A 17,402-nucleotide genomic window follows, 5' to 3' on the forward strand; every position below is an offset into this window, starting at 1 on the left:
GTCCCCCCAGCAGCAGTGTGGGGAGACGACTATCAAGAGTCCAATGGCTGAGTGGCGATCCGGGAAGTCAGCGTTGTGTTTGCAGATGCAATGCAGAAATTTTATGAGGTAATGCCGTGGGTGCGAAGAAGATCATATACCGTCGTACTTCCATCCATAAGACGGAACAACCTGCGAACCGGGAGCTTTATTGCCCTGACCCGCTGAGTAGCTTCTGGGATACCCAAGAGTTTGGCTTCTGCGGGGAATATGGTTGAAAACTGAAACTTAAAGGCATGTTGACGGAAGGGCACCAGTGTCAGTGCTCCGGAGGGAATATAGCTTCAAAGCTGACACTTAAAGGTATATCGACGGTCAGAGACCACAGGAAGTGGAGCTTGCATCTTAAATCGACTGAATGTGGCAGACGTGAAACGTCTACGGGCCGTATATGAAACGGGTTGTTCCTCTTTCTGGAATAGGTGTTGGAAATGGCCACTCTTTTTGGTGTGGCGTTTTGTCTATTTAATTCCGATAACGGACTCTACTCCTCCGTGCAATCTACTTACGAGACCCTGGGCAGGTCTGGGTCCAATTTGTGGTAGAGACTGGTTTTGTTCAGCCATGCTTGAGCGAGTAATAACAGGTCTGTGCTGCCCTTTGGTGTCTGGCTTAATGCGCACAACACTGAACATCCCAGCATTTGTCAACGATTTGCCGTTAAGTGATGCAAACCCGCTGAACCACATTCATGAGGAGCCGGTACAGGGGGCCATGAATCAGTATGGACCTGGCAGCAGTGTGAGGAGACCCGAAAGTGGCACATGGCGCAGGGTGGCGGTGGAGGCAGCAGTATTCGGAAGACATACACAGGACTAGTTTAAAAAGCGGAAGCCGTCAGCAGCGTGAGCAGACGACAGAGGCACATGGCGCAGGGTGGCGGCAGCAGTATTCGGAAGCCATACACAGGCCTAGGTTAAAAAGCGGAAGCCGTCAGTAGCGTGAGCAGACGACAGAGGCACATGGCGCAGGGTGGCGGTGGAGGCAGCAGTATTCGGAAGCCATACACAGGCCTAGGTTTAAAACTGGAACCCAGCAGCGTGAGCAGACGACAAAGACGCACATGGCAGAGGATGGATCTGGCAGCAGTATGAGAAGGCAGTACAGGGGCCCGTGGCACAGTGTGGTGATGGGGGCTACAGCAACTGGATGCCAGAAAGTGGCCGATAGGGCTATATACTGCATGGAATTATAAAGTTGTAAAGACAGCGGCCTATAAGGCTATACACACTATAACAATCATGACTTGATTGACCATTGGCCTATAAGGCTATACACAGCATGAATATCATGACTTATTCTGAGAGTGGTTTGGAAGGCTATATACAAAAAGTAATTCATGAGCTGTCCGGACAGCGGACAATAAGTACACATATACAAATCAATACATCAGCTGTCCAGCCAGCGGCCTCAAAGGCGACACATATAGAAAGCAATTCATGAGCTGTTCAGACAGCGGCCTCTAAGGCGACAGATATACAAAGCAATTCCCGAGGTGTTCAGGGAGCGGCCTGAACGGCTAGGTTATTACTAAATATATTTTTGTGGCCAAACATCGGCCTATAAATAGATGTCTACACAGTGACAAAAAATTATGTCGCCAGACAGCGGCCCCTAAGGCGACAGATATACAAAGCAATTCCCGAGGTGTTCAGTGAGCGGCTTGAAAGGCTAGGTTATTACTAAATATATCTTTCTGGCCAAACATCGGCCTATAAATACATGTCTACACAGTGACAAAAAAGTAGGTCGCCTTACAGCGGCGTATCCTACAAATTGACATTATAAGAAATGGTTTAGACCAAAAAAAAAAAAAAAAACTTTGATGCGATGCTATACCTTAGTAGATTGTGGAAAGTCGACAAGTCAAGCGTAACTGTGTACATTACAGAAAATCTTAACAAGACAACCAAACATGTGGCCAAACCGTGACCGATACAACAAGTTAACAATGTAAGAAACAGGAGGGGGCCAAACCGTGGCCAATAAATAAACAGTCCACCTCATTGATGAGATGGACAACACGTGTCAAATAAATATTTTAAAAAATTGCTATTCCATCGGTCTGGAACTGGTCAACTATAAATAATTAAAAAGTTTAAATTCATGTGACAGTCGTCCAGCGACGTATAAATAATTTAAAAACACCAATTCATGAGGGGCCCGACCAGCAGAGTATAAGTCATTAAAAAGGTTCAATTCATGTGACGGTCGTCCAGCGAAGTATAAATAATTTCAAAACCCCAATTCATGAGGGGCCCGACCTGCAGAGTATAAGTCATTAAAAATGTGCAAAACATGAGTCGGCCGACCAGCAGCCTCTCAATAAACTATATATACAAATGTACGGATCAGGTGGAGGTCTTCCATTTGTCCCTAATAACATGTTTGGGGCATGATTCATGGCGGATTTAGTCAGTTGTGTCAGGAACTGGTGGTTTGAAATCCAGACTAATCCACGCCTGATTCATTTTCACAAACGTGAGTCTCTCCACACTTTGGGTGGACAGTCGTGTCCTCCGCGGAGTTACAATACCTCCTGCCGCACTAAACACGCGCTCCGATGCCACGCTACTGGCCGGGCATGACAGCCTTTCAAGGGCAAATTCAGCTAGTTGGGGCCAAAGGTCAAGTTTCGTTGCCCAGTAGTCAAGGGGATTGTCTACCTCGGTTGGCAGGGTGCTGTCCAAGTAGGCCCAAGCCTGTTGTTTGAGGTCCTGCTCCAGGTCCACCTGATGCTGCTTGCTGCTGCGGCTGGTTAGCAGTTTCCTCACTGCGCTGGTGAAGAAAGCTACTCATCATCGACTGCAGACTGAGGCAGCCGCTGCTGGTGGAGCTGCCACTGCTCCTACCACGCCACCCCTCCCCTGCTGCCATGGCAGCGGAACGCGAGAGCACAGGGCCCACAGTGTCTGAGGATGGACGTTGGCGCAGAAAGGCAGAGACCAACTGACTACATAGGTGGTTTTTATAGTACTTTATTTTGGCCTCCCTCTCAGCAGGTGTGAAAAAGGCCACCATTTTTGAACGGTAGCGAGGGTCCAACCAGGTGGACAGCCAAAAGTCATCCCTCTGTCTGATGGTTATTATTCGGCTGTTGCTACGCAAGCAACCGAGCATGCTATGGGCCATTTGTGCCAAGGAATGCGAGGGACTCCCTGCCTCCATCTCCACAGCATACTGCCACGGTGCGTCTGGGTCCTCTGTCTCCTCCTCTACCAGATGCTCCTGCTCCTCCTCTCCTGGAAAAACCACCCATTTCACTCAATAATTCCTGAGCACCAATGTCCTCCTCTACCTCCTCCTCTTCTTCCTGTCCTGCCCCCACAGGGGTCATGTGGCGTTGAGATCTGTGCGCCACGTCTACCGCACCCTGACCAGCCATTGTTAACAGCATTTGTTCCAGGACGTGCAACAGAGGAATGACGTCGTTCATCCCATAGTCCTGCCGACTCACGAATAGCGTGGCCTCCTCAAAGGGCCTGAGCAAGCGGCAGGTGTCACGCATGAGCTGCCAATGGCTGACATCTAAGTTACACAGGGGAGTACCTTTATCCGCTTGTAACATCAGGAAATCGGTGATGGCCTTTCGCTGTTCGTAAAGGCGGTCTAACATATGTAGGGTTGAATTCCACCTTGTTGCAACGTCGCAGATCAGGCGATGCTGTGGAATTCCGTTCTGCCGCTGCAGCTCAAGGAGGGTGTGCTTTGCGGTGTAGGAATGGCTGAAATGCATGCAAAGTTTACGTGACATTTTAAGGATGTCTTGCAGTGGGATGGTGGATTTTAGGAACCGCTTGACAACCAGATTGAACACGTGAGCCATGCATGGCGCATGGCACAACCTTCCTTGACGCAGAGCAGACACCATGTTCTTTCCGTTGTCGGTCAACATGGTTCCGATTTTCAGTTTGCGCGGAGACAGCCATCTGTCGATTTCTCTGTTCATTACACTCAGAAGTTCCTCCCCTGTGTGACTACGTTCGCCAAGGCATACCAGGTGCAGCACAGCGTGAAACCGTTGCGCCCTGCACATGTGATATGCCGGTCGGGTAATGGGACTTGGCACGGGGGTGGCGGCTGAGGACACGGCGGAAGAAGAGGTGGTAGAGGCGGACATCTTTGCTGGACCAAGGACGTGCAAACGTGGAGGCAAAAGCGGCGTGACCTGTCCAAGTTGCTGGTGCGGCTGTGCCGGCACCACGTTCACCCAGTGGGCCGTAAATGACATGTACTGTCCCTGACCGTAGTTACAGCTCCACACGTCGGCGCTGCCGTGCACTTTGGCAGAGACCGACATGCTCAAAGACTGGCCCACCATCTCTTCTACATGTGAATGCAGGGCTGGCACTGCCTTTTTGGCGAAGAAATGCCGGCTTGGCACTCTCCACCGCGGCTCGGCACAAGCCATCATTTCTCGGAAAGGTGCTGAGTCCACCACTTGGAAAGGGAGGGACTGCAGCACCAGCAACTTGGACAGGAGGACGTTCAGCTTCTGCACCGTCGGGTGCGTGCTCGCAAACTGTTGTCTCTTGGAAACGGATTCCAAGAAAGACTGCTGACGGAATCCGTGAAGAGGAGTAGCAGGAGAAGGAGCATCTGAACGAGCGGGAGATGCCAACGAGCGACAACTCCCCTCAGCAGAGGTGTTGGAGCCTTGACTGGCTGATAGAGGGCGATTGACGTCGGGTGACGGAGCAAGTAACGGAGCGGGTGATGGAGCGGGGGCTGGGGCAGGCAGAACCGCCGTATCTTTATCACGGTTTTCCCAGGCCACCGAATGGCGACGCTGCATATGCTGACGCAACGCTGTAGTCCCAACATTGGCCCCCTGGCCACGCTTGACTTTCTGGCCACATAGTCGACATACGGCTACGTTTACTTCCTCGGGCGGCTTGACGAAAAATTGCCACACCGCCGAGTAGGAAACTTTGCCCCCGCTACTCCTCACTGGCTGACTGCTACTTCCTCCGTGCACACCGGCACCACTACTGGCCGTGGTGGTAGGCTGCAGTGGAGCTGGTGCTCTACTCCGTGGCCGTTTGGCTCCACTGACACTGCTGCGACCCTGCTGCCTCCTGGGCAACCCACCGACTGTTTTGCTCGCTGGCAAGCTGGCACCCTCTTCTCCTGATGATGCGGAAGCAATAGCCTGATGACGACGAGGCTGCCAAGTGCGATCAGCCTCATCATCATCAATTAGGGTCTCCGCGTCACTACTAGCCCCCTCGGCTGCGTGTGGGTCAGGAGACAGACCTGTCTCTAGACCGTCTACCGAGCCACTCTCCTCGCCAGTACTTCTTCGCCTGGCTGCTGAAGAGGCGGATGTCTCCCCCCGTTCCTGACCGCCCTCTGTTAGCTCTTCCTCACTGTACAGTGGGGCTGAGCCCACAGCATGCGATACTTCGCTTGGTGAGGGAACACCAAAGGACAGGGGCAGGTCGAGGACACGTGATTTCAGTGGGCTTGCTCCCGGGCCATGCCAACTAACGGTTGTGTCTGACGTACCCACCGACCGTTGGCTGTAGGTGTCAGAGGTGACCTGGGAAGAGGAAGACGACCGAGTCAACCAATCGATGACGGCAGGGTTGTCGGTGGAGACACGACCACTGGATGACACCGGGAGCACTGGCCTCTGGCTGCGACTAGTGCTGCCTCGACCCCTTCCTCTGCTGCCACGTCTGCTCGCTCCTGAAACATTGCCTCCTCTGCCACTCCTCTGCGTGTTGTCTGACATACTCTTTAATTCAATAAGCACCCCAAAAATAAAACCGGATTTAACTCTTTGAACGTACAATAGTGGTTGTGAAGCAGAAAGTCAGTTTATTTAGCACAATCGGTCAATTGCAGCTTGCCGTTGGCTGTAAACTGTACGTTTATGTCACTGGAATGCATTATCACCCAAAAAATATTACCGCCACCCGGCGTGTATATGGATTTAACTCTTTGAACGTACAATAGTGGTTGTGAAGCAGAAAGTCAGTTTATTGTACACAATCGGTCAATTGCAGCTTGCCGTTGGCTGGAAACTGTACGTTTAGGTCACTGGAATGCACTAATCACCCAAAAAATATTACCGCCAGCCGGCGTGTAAATGGATTTAACTCTTTGAACGTACAATAGTGGTTGTGAAGCAGAAAGTCAGTTTATTTAGCACAATCGGTCAATTGCAGCTTGCCGTTGGCTGGAAACTGTACGTTTATGTCACTGGAATGCACTAATCACCCAAAAAATATTACCGCCGCCCGGCGTGTAAATGGATTTAACTCTTTGAACGTACAATAGTGGTTGTGAAGCAGAAAGTCAGTTTATTTAGCACAATCGGTCAATTGCAGCTTGCCGTTGGCTGGAAACTGTACGTTTATGTCACTGGAATGCACTAATCACCCAAAAAATATTACCGCCACCCGGCGTGTAAATGGATCTAACTCTTTGAACGTACAATAGTGGTTGTGAAGCAGAAAGTCAGTTTATTTAGCACAATCGGTCAATTGCAGCTTGCCGTTGGCTGGAAACTGTACGTTTATGTCACTGGAATGCACTAATCACCCAAAAAATATTACCGCCACCCGGCGTGTATATGGATTTAACTCTTTGAACGTACAATAGTGGTTGTGAAGCAGAAAGTCAGTTTATTTAGCACAATCGGTCAATTGCAGCTTGCCGTTGGCTGGAAACTGTACGTTTATGTCACTGGAATGCACTAATCACCCAAAAAATATTACCGCCACTCGGCGTGTAAATGGATCTAACTCTTTGAACGTACAATAGTGGTTGTGAAGCAGAAAGTCAGTTTATTGTACACAATCGGTCAATTGCAGCTTGCCGTTGGCTGGAAACTGTACGTTTCTGTCAGTGGAATGCACTAATCACCCAAAAAATATTACCGCCAGCCGGCGTGTAAATGGATTTAACTCTTTGAACGTACAATAGTGGTTGTGAAGCAGAAAGTCAGTTTATTTAGCACAATCGGTCAATTGCAGCTTGCCGTTGGCTGGAAACTGTACGTTTATGTCACTGGAATGCACTAATCACCCAAAAAATATTACCGCCACCCGGCGTGTAAATGGATCTAACTCTTTGAACGTACAATAGTGGTTGTGAAGCAGAAAGTCAGTTTATTTTGCACAATCGGCAAACTGCAGCACCAACTGTGCACGACAGCCACCAAAAAAAAAAGGGTGTATGTCACTTTAAATTTTTGATTCTTTGATAGCTGTGGCCCTAAGTAACGATTCTGTGTCCCTGAGTAACGATTCTGTGTCCCTGAGTAACGATTCTGTGGCCCTAAAGTCTCTGTGGCCCTAACTCTGTCCCTTAATACACACAGGTCTGTCTCTCTTGAATGACCGGAGGCTAATGGAGAATTCTAAGATGGCCGCGATTTATAGCTCCACCATTACACAGTGCTGGCTGGCTGCTGATTGGCTAATGCGATCACATGTCATGAATGCATTATGGGTCAGCGCGCCTTGTCTGCGCGCCTTCCCAGAGATCCCCACCCCATCTTCTCTGTCCATTTTCTCCGTCGCCGCACATGTCGCCGCCATTTTTGGGAAAATTCGATTCGTGCATCTGAAGTTTGCTAATCTTCGGATTCGTCGCGAATAGAATTTTTCCAAATCTTCGGAACGAATTCCACTTCGTCATGTTCGATTCGCTCATCTCTAGTGAGCACTCAAAAGTAAAATTAACAAGCAAACATTAATATTTGGCTAATCAATCATGTTTTCATTCAATTTTACAGAAAGTAAAATAAATAACATATTACATGTTAGCTTAACTCATCTTTTTGGGAAATGCATGCCATAAATAAATAAATTAATTAAAAAAATTATATAAGCATAATATATAATACAAACATGCAAACATGTTCAGTTTTTTTACTAGTTGATACTTTGTATTACTTTTGTGAACCTATTTTCTTTTGTGAACTTAAAATTAATCAGAGTTTACGTGACTTTTTGTAGCAGGGACCTACCTTGCAGAGAGGATGATGACTCTAGCTTCTAGGCCTTTTGCTTCAGTCAGAAGAGCAGTCACATTTTTGGTTCCAGGTTCAAAATGAAGAACTTTTTCTGCCTGTGATTAGTGTGAGCAAATGGAATTAGCACAGGCATCAAATACCTCGCAGAGAGAGAGACAGAGCCATGCTATCTAGAAAAAAAGGTTAAATAGTCTTTGCACAAAGAAATTAGACTTTATCTATGTCCAATATTTTCTTTCAATTATTTTTCCTTTTTTTTTTTTTTTTTTTCCTTCGCTTTGATTTTGCACTCTGCATGCAAACTGAAGTCCGCCAAGACCCAAAAAGAAAAAGAAAATATAAAAAGAAGGACGTGCATTTTAAAAGAGAGTAGAAAAAAAAAGTCTGTAAATGCAATTTTTAAAAAAAATCCAATGAGTGTCCTCTTCCCAAAAACAAAAAACCAAAAGGAAAAGATCAGAAATGAAAAAAAAGAGATAAAAAATGTATTTGTAAACAGAGGAATTGACCTTTGAAGAATAAATGTTTATCTTATACTGCAAAATTAATCTTCTTAAAAAAAATAACAATTAGAAAAAAAACTTGCAGGTTAAATTTACTGGTTCACATGCATTTCTAACAAACTTTAACTGCTGGAGGTGCCCACAATTTAAAAGATATTGCTGTAATTATTTTTTGCTGGCCCCTCCAGCATCAAAGGATCAACAAGACTTACTGTAGGGGCAGGCTGAGCACTTACATTTTATCCATTCTCTTGTCCAATCCACTACTGGATTGCACAAAAATAGCAGACAGTCACGGACCACCTAATTTAGGTGGGGGAGGGGGGGTAAAATTTAGATTGTATTGTTTTTGGTTTTGGGGTGTCTGTGACTTAGTTAGAACCGGTGGGCTACGTGCATTTTCCATGCATATATACCTTGGGTCCACGCTTGTTGTCATAGGAAAGTTGTTCGAGGTTTTCATAGTTCCTTTTTTTACTCTGATGAATAATGTGCACAGAGAAAATATGTAGACACAGAAGAATATTATAAACAGTTGAATATGGTGTGTAGTAAAGCAATCCAACAACCACCTCATCTCTCCACCTCTGCTAAAGGGTAATAATAACACTGGAGCTTGCAAAAAAATCATATGACATGTAAGTGAATGTGTATTTGGTGGTTTTTAAGCAACAGTGCTATCAGGATGCATTAATACAAACGACAGCATTTTATATTTATGGCTGAAATGCAGAATGTGCTTATTTGGTGTTTGGAATGCCAAAATGGAAGCCATATTATAACTTTAACTTTATAATATTGGATGAATATTATTGGTCTAAGGTTTATTAATAATTTAAAAGATTAGATTGATTTGGGTATGGCTTTTGGATATAATTGACATATTACAAACACAAATTTAATTAAATTAAAAAAATATATATATATATATATTTTTTTTTTTTTTTTTATTTAAAAAATGTATAATTTATAAAATATATAATTTATTTAAAAAATATTTTTATTTAAAAAAAAAATTGTATATATATATATATATATATATATATTTAATTTTCAGGTTATTATTTCTATAAAAGCATTTAAAACAGGCTGCTATATTACAGAGCCAGGTGGGCCATCTAATAAGAAAACCCAGTACTGGCGGTTTACTCTTTCCATCCAATTGCAAAGCCACTGTGTTGGTGTCAGCTTGGAGCAAGAGAGTGGCATTTCCCTCATTTAGCTGTGTATGTATATTTGCATCTCCTGCTGGTCAGGCCTGTTTATAACCTAGGCTGTAACCATGCAGCAGTAGGTCTGCTTAGTGATCAGCTACAGAACAGCCTTGCCTACTGGCTGCAAGTGGCAGATGTGAAATATTCGGCACATATGCAGCATTTCACTTTTACCAGGCTAATAGAAATATCTATAGTTTTTATTTTTAATTTTAATCATATTAAAGAAATTATATGAATAATAAAAAAAATTACTATTTAAGTTTACTTTTGTGTTATTGAACTTTAATGGGAACATATACTTAGTATAGAAATGGTGTGTGTGTGTGTTATGTATTTAGGGACTGTCATTGTTGACTTGACTTTTCTATCTATAGGCCTTGATTTACCAAAGGATGTTCACTTTGCAAAGAATACGAGCTCACATGAAAGAAAAATTTAAAAAAAAAAGGATTTTTGCTTATACATGATTGGATGGTGGAAGTCAACAGAGCTTCACCTCATTCACCAAGCTAAGGGAAAATTCCCTTGAAAAGTGAACAGCCAATTTGCCTTTAGTAAATGAATCCCAATGTGTCTGGACATTGTTGACCTGTACCTTTTATCTTCCCAGTTGAAAATTACAAAAGTCTTTTAGTGTCACATTTTGCCACTTCAACTTTTAGAATTGAAGGGTTTGCCAAGATAAATAATATTTCCACACACTGTGACATATTTAGAAATCATGATCTTGTTTTATATGAAAACAAATGAAAATACTTTCTGATTAATAAGCAATGTCAAGCATAATGCTCTATCATCAGAATTGTATTTATATTAGGAATATAATAAAAGTCAGTGAGAGTAAATGTTTGCTTTTTAAATATTCCAAAGTCCTTTGTATTCACATATCTTACTCTTTATTTTCCAATGTTTTATGCCATTAGTCTTGAATATTGCAATCAGAAATCTAAGTTATTATAAACTTTGCCCTGAAAGTCACAGTCTTTGTATCAAACAATTTTTATTGTGTATTTTATATCTTCAAATTTGGTGTAATAAATATAATCCTGATACTTTGGCATTTTTTGTGTACCTTTTCCTATTTTCAGTTATATCTAATGTGTTTTTTTTTTACATTGTTGATAAAAAGTAACAGAAAGAAGTAAAAGTAATAAAATGGTTTAAAGAGTAATAAGCTGGTTACATTTACTGTTACGATAAAAAGTATAATATGAGCAGTACAGTGGTTTTTACCACTGTGGCCTTAACCCTTTTCGCTGCCAGAGCCGTTTTTGCATTTTTTTTTTGCACACAAGTTTAAAAAATAATTTTAGACCTGAAGATTACACAAACCCCCAAACATTATATATTTTCTGAAAGCAGACACCTTAGAGAATAAAATAGTGGTAGATAAAATTTTTTAGATCACACGATATTACCGCAAAGGTCTAGGAAACGCTAAATTTTCATTAAAAACACTCTAAAGTAAATTTTAGGGCAAACAAACACAATAAATTACCAAACATTTTGGTAAAATATAAGAGATGATGTTGCACTGAGTATGTAGATACCCCACATGCCAAATCTTAAATTTGTGTGCACCTATAAAATGGTAAACTTCAGTGCCCTGTATTTTCCATATTTGTCTATTCTATTCTATTTTCTATATTTGTCTATTCTAGACGCTTCAACAGCCCCTACAGGTCATCAGTTTAGCATTACAGAGGAGGTTTTGTGCTAGAATCATTGCTCTCACTCTGGTGTGCGCAGTGATATGTAACATGTGTATCGCAATCAACGTTTTCATGCATAGGCACCCTGACGCATGTGTTTACGTTCGTATGTGCGTATTTTTGGGGGTGGGGGCCTCAAATTGTTTTGGGGGGTGTTATGTGCGTTGGTATAATTTTACTTTTTTTAAAAAAAAAATGTTTTAACTTTATTTTTTTTTTCATCACATAGGGGACACAAAATCCCATATGTGATGATTTTTGGTGACAGGTTCTCTTCATTGAGACATGCAGGGTCTAAAAGACTTTGGGGTCATGATTGTCACTTTTCCAGGCTAGAATAGCCAGTTAGAGGTGTATTGCAATGTGATTTGCATTGCAATACATCTAGTGTAGAGCAGAAGAGACATGAACTGAAAGGAGGGGATGAGAGTGGACGCTCGGATACATGGCGGGATCGTGCACACATGCGGGGGGGGGGGCACTGGAACCAGGGGCTGTGGAAGCAATTGACGCAGCGCAACTGCCTGTTAGTTCTACACACAATCCCGGTAGCTGTGGCAACCGGATTGTGTATAAAACCCCCGCTGTCAGGTCTGTAAGACGTACAGACCTGGCAGCGAAAGGGTTAACGCTCTGTGGTTTTAAGTTCAACTCAAGGCATGTAATATGTACTTTCTCCTGTGGTTGTGTAGGTTTTTTCATGGACACGAGTTTCTTGTGATAATGCAAAAAACGTACTCAACTGTAATAGGTTTCTACCTAAAATCATCCATTTACAGAAATAAAAACAATTCTAAACTACAGGGGGAGCCCAGGAGCCCCTTGAGTGGTGGTCAGAAATGCTTCTGAACACACATAGAATGTCATCCCTGTACATATCATGTTCTATCAATGGTTCTGTGTTGTCTGAAAATTGCTTCAGAATTTGTTGGTCTCATATGACTAAATAAAAAAAACAAAAATAAATATTTTAATATGTGTTGTACAATATCTTATCATTACATATATTTAAATACAGATTTACTTTATATTCTAGGCTACATGAGCATTCACTTTGATAGGTCAACAGCATCGTCTTAGCAATAGCGAAAAAATTCCCAAATTCTGAGTTTTAAATTGCATTTGTGTTTCTTTTTCTTTTCATTGTCTCCAAGTATATTGAATAGGCAAAAACAGAGTCCATGATTAACATAGACATTTAAACATTTGGCACCTAACAACCATTACTAGGTGATGCTAAGAAGCTGCTGAACTTGTTTGTGTTAGGATTTTCCTGACAAACAAAAAGTTCTGTTGACCATGTTATCCAAGCAGTTTATGGTTTTGTTTTTTTTTGGACTGGAAAAATGAAATAAATTGTTTAAAAAATATTATCTAATTGCTTTTTACATCATCGTTTAGAAATATCTTAGTTACATTTGATATACTTGGGTTGATTCATGAAAATAGAAGACAAGAAAATGAATGTAAAATTAAAGGCTAGTAAGAATTCTTCTTTATTTTTTCCTAATATAAAATGTGAAAACTTGATTGGTTGTTGTTGGCAAAAAAAAATACATTTTCTATCCTCCAGTTTTCAAGAATTAAGCCATTACATCACCTTACATATTTTCCTGCTATATTTCTATTTATTTCACCATCTCGACTTTATCACATTTGTTGTTACATATTTTTTTCCTAGCAGTATAGGTTATAGGAAATTTGTTAACATAAAACAAAAAAACTTGTACTGGGAGAATTTGGAAGCTGCTATTGTTTGCCACTCCCTCTGCAAATACTCTGCCTGGATGTCATGGTGATTTAATAGCTATTTTTGATTATGAAGGATATTCTTTAAATGTTCTCTTTTAAACCCATAAGTTTAAAAAAAAAAGAATGAGAATTACTGAAAGAATTATAAACCTATATTAAGGTTATGGGTCGTGTACTGGTGTTAAAAGTACATTTATTTAAGTTATCGCTTTACTGTATAATATCTAGTGAAAGCCTTTGCAGATATTATATTATTAAAGTTGGTAAAAATGCTGATGTTATATATCTGAATTAATATTTTGTTGATGTTTGCGGTTCTGAAATAATTTGAATATATGTTATAACACTAACAGGACAAAATAGAACACAGTGGTTTTTGTATTGATTGTGTACCTCATTAAATATATTATTATAATATTCCAAACTTAACCCAGATAAGCTCATTAAAAAGGCCAAAAATCAGATCATTCAAGCCATAAGTATATTTCTGTAATCATTTAAATTAATTTCATTAATAATATCAACAATACTGATCACAGGAAGATGTAAAATTAGCAAATTCAGCTTTCAGAGAAATGTTCTGATATTTCCCCCAAACATTATAAATCGAATCATGTGATAATAACTTATAAAATTTAGAAATAACAAAATGAAAATGTAAAAATAACTAGCCTCCAAACTGATATATTTTTTTCAGCAAAATTGATAGGTGAAAAAAGGTACAAAAAATGTATAAACATATAAAAAATATAAAAAAATAGAAATGAAAATAAACTTTTCATCCATTTTTAATTGTGATTTTTTACAAAAGTTGTAAGGATCAGCTGTGGTTCTTATAGAAATGGAAGAAATAAGTTAACCAAATCCTTACAATACTCTATTCAGCTGTTAAAATTGAGTTGATGTGATAGGCAGTTTGCTGCTTTAAATGGAATTTGCTATAATGTAAAAAGTTTATGTCCCCCCCCCCCACCACCTTTCTGAATAGTGCTGCCCAGCAGCTCCAAGGCTGTTTGACTGGCTGCCCTCAAATAAAATTTGCTATTAACATGCTAAAAGAGCAAATAGCATTCACGTCATAAAATAAAGTGAAGCTATAGAAATTTCTATCAACCAATCATTTGTTAGAAAATTCAGGTTTTCCCTTGTATATAATTGGGTATACAGAGCAATCTTGATTCACTTTATTTTCCAACATTTATTTTGCAATGCAAACAACCTCTAATCCTTTATTACAACCCCAATGTAAGTAAACAGGAATTCAAGGCAAGGCTATTTGTGCCAATAAATGCCAAGCAGCTCCTGGTAGAGGCACAATGCACTGACATTTTGCACTTTTATAGACATCCAGCCTAAGGCACCTAAAGATGTTACATGACATTCTAGAGGCACATATGATCTATCAGTGTCCAGGATGTATTGTACAAAGCAAATCTTTAGATATTCATTATGAATAATGCTGGATAGCATAAACATTGCTTGAATGCAAGATTGTTTGGTCAACAATTCATGTGTGTAGGAAACTTGGTTACCATGCCATTATAGGAGGTAAGATGAATAAATACATGGACAGAAGTAAAAAACTGCTTAACCAATTTTTAAATTTTTCACATACATGTTAAAATCAGCATTTTTTTGGTGGAAAATTAGTAAGAATCCCCAAACATTATCTATTTTCTGAAAGCAGAGGCCCTAGAGAATGAAATGGTGGTAGTTGCAGTTTGCAAATTTGTCCATAGGTAACACTTTAAAAGCCTTTACAGGTTATCAGGTTAGAGGTAAATGTGAGCTATGTTGCTAGGATTATTGCTCTCACTCCAGCATTCATGGCAATACCTCACATGTATGGTACAATCACTGTTATTATCACACATATACGTGCCAAATGTCCGTACACATTTACATTTGCGTGCAAGCACGGGGGAACAGGGATGCTTTTAAATTTCTTTTATGCTTTTTTTTTAATTTTAATTTATTTATTTATTATCATTTAACTTTATTGCTAGCAAAACAAGCGAATAAGCCCTGTGTGATAGCTTTGTGCAGTTACAGGTACTCTTTATGGAGACATCACATGCTACCCTGGCTGTACTGGCCAGGGAAACACAGCACTAAAACCTGAAGTGACAAAATCCTTGTCTCTTCAAGCTTTATTAATCACAGAGGAGATCAGGGAATAGATGTTCCTTTATCTCCTCTGTGTGCAGCTGAATTGACTACTTAGAGCAGAGAGCCTGGGAACAGCAATGGGGACCCTTCTGACTGCTGTAAAAGTGATCAGGCAGCTGTAAAGCCACTTGGGTCACTTTTACTAAAAAACTGATCACCAGCTGAAAACAAGGGGTACCAGGATCATGTCTGCAGTTGTAGCCATGATCCTTGTATAACTGTTTGCTGCCAAGGCCATATATATTTGGCCTCTGGGCAGTGAGGCTCACCTAAATCAAGGGGTGCTCAGTGCAGACAGACTGGACCCCTTGCCCACTACTTATAGAGTATATTAAGCAATGATCCCACAAGCAAGTGTGTCTAGCTCTTTAGCCAAGTGCACTGCAAACCAGTTCAGTAGGGCCATGTTCTGTTTGGATTGTTTGAATAGGACTAAGCACAGCCTCCCCCAGGGGAGTTAAGAATGTCTTTACTTACACTGCAACTCACACACTGCCTATGGCATTTGCTTACCTGTGTATTTTGAGCATGCCCACATTAAGTGTCCCTAGATAATACACTCAAAAGGTATCAACCAGACTAAAACCTAATGATCTGACAAATGATCCATCCAACACATATTGTTTACTGTTTACCACTAGACTCATTATCACCAGTTTAATTTTAAATTATACTATTTAGTGGAATTTTGTTATTCTTGTTTTGTTATATTAGCCAAAGGTTGAGGCCACCTTCATTATCAACTAAAAATAAAAATAGAAAAAAAATGATCCCAGATAAATAAAACAAAACAGTGCTTTCCAAGGCAATAGGTAAATAAGCGAAATTCAAACAATTATAGCCAGACTCCATCAAGACATTAGCTGACTATCACTTCTCTCTGACTTCTCTCTGACCATTTCATTTTAATTTCTCTTTTCTCACTAAGCTTTGTCATTAATTTTTTTTTCCCTTTGCGCTAAGTGCATTTTTCGATTAAAAACAGCATTCCATGCACAATAGTCTACATTTGATAACCACCTACTGTACATTGTGAATTCTTTATATATTTTTTAAATGATTATTCTTATTTTTATTATTCGGATTACTTTATTATTATTATTATTATTATTATTATGATTGATTTATTTTCTTTTGGACCAAGGTCTTATTTATTTGCTGAAGTGGTTAACAATAATATTAATGCATTACTGATATCCTAACTTTTTGGGGATTTCCCAACTGGATGTGTTTTTTTTCCAAAAGGATGCATTTTTTTGCATACACATTTACATGCCTTTTAATACGTTTTTGAGGTGTTTTCAATGCAGTCCAGTGCATTTTTTCCCTCTTTTTTATTTTTACACTTGAAAAAGCTTTATTTTCATTACGGCAATGTGCATTCCAGTGCAGTCTGGTGCGTTTACTTGCATTTTGATGCATTTTGGCTGAAAAAAATGTAGCAGGTTGTACTTTTGTTGAAAGCACTGGAACTGACCACACTGGTATTAACTAGGGCCATTGGAACATATGGCGAACACTGTGCACGCAGTTTGGATGTGGTTTAAAAGCACACTGGAAAACATCTGATGTGAACCAGCTTTTAATGTATTTTACTGTATGTCTGGGTATTCATCTAGAGATAATTTCTAAAAAAAATAAAGTTGTGTGTTATTTATGAACTCAGTGACCGCTGCATCTTTTTTGTTAAGACTATTCTTGTTAGATTCAGATGGTAAACTAAAGATAACGACATATAATGTATTTTGAATTAAATAAATGTCTAGACTTTTATATATATATATATATATATATATATATATATAAATTTTTTATATTAGACAGACATTAATGACGTCTTTTTTTTGTTATTTTGTACTTATATGTTTTATTGTTACATGAGGGAATAAGAGGCTCCTGCCACAAATCTGGGTTCCTCAGCCTGATTACATATTAAAAAAATTGTAAGTACAAATTATCTTCAGTGAACACTGCATGCTGAAGTAATGTGTGTATCCAGAGATATAGGCAGTTCAAATAATAT

General features: G+C 40.5%; 1 protein-coding gene across 9 annotated transcripts in view; it reads right to left on the reverse strand.

Annotated features, from left to right (window-relative positions):
* Positions 1 to 17,402, reverse strand: part of GRIN1 (glutamate ionotropic receptor NMDA type subunit 1) — a 127,597-nt gene that overhangs the window by 82,182 nt on the left and 28,013 nt on the right. For 7 of the 9 annotated variants that reach the window (XR_016312414.1, XM_089675138.1, XM_089675143.1 and 4 more), the window contains exons 4-5: positions 8,946 to 9,008; positions 8,021 to 8,121 (exon numbers count right to left, since the gene is read on the reverse strand). Coding sequence is in view for 8 of the 9 variants with exons in the window: in XM_089675138.1 (XP_089531264.1) it covers positions 8,021 to 8,121; positions 8,946 to 9,008 (164 nt within the window). In the remaining variant the exon portion in view is untranslated. The remainder of the gene's footprint in view (positions 1 to 8,020; positions 8,122 to 8,945; positions 9,009 to 17,402) is intronic. The other 2 variants (XM_089675141.1, XM_089675145.1) reach the window with 1 other exon arrangement.

Source organism: Staurois parvus, unplaced genomic scaffold (assembly GCF_062004578.1).
Source record: "Staurois parvus isolate SC_StPar_1 unplaced genomic scaffold, SC_StPar_1.0 ptg000154l, whole genome shotgun sequence".
Lineage (NCBI taxonomy): Eukaryota > Metazoa > Chordata > Amphibia > Anura > Ranidae > Staurois > Staurois parvus.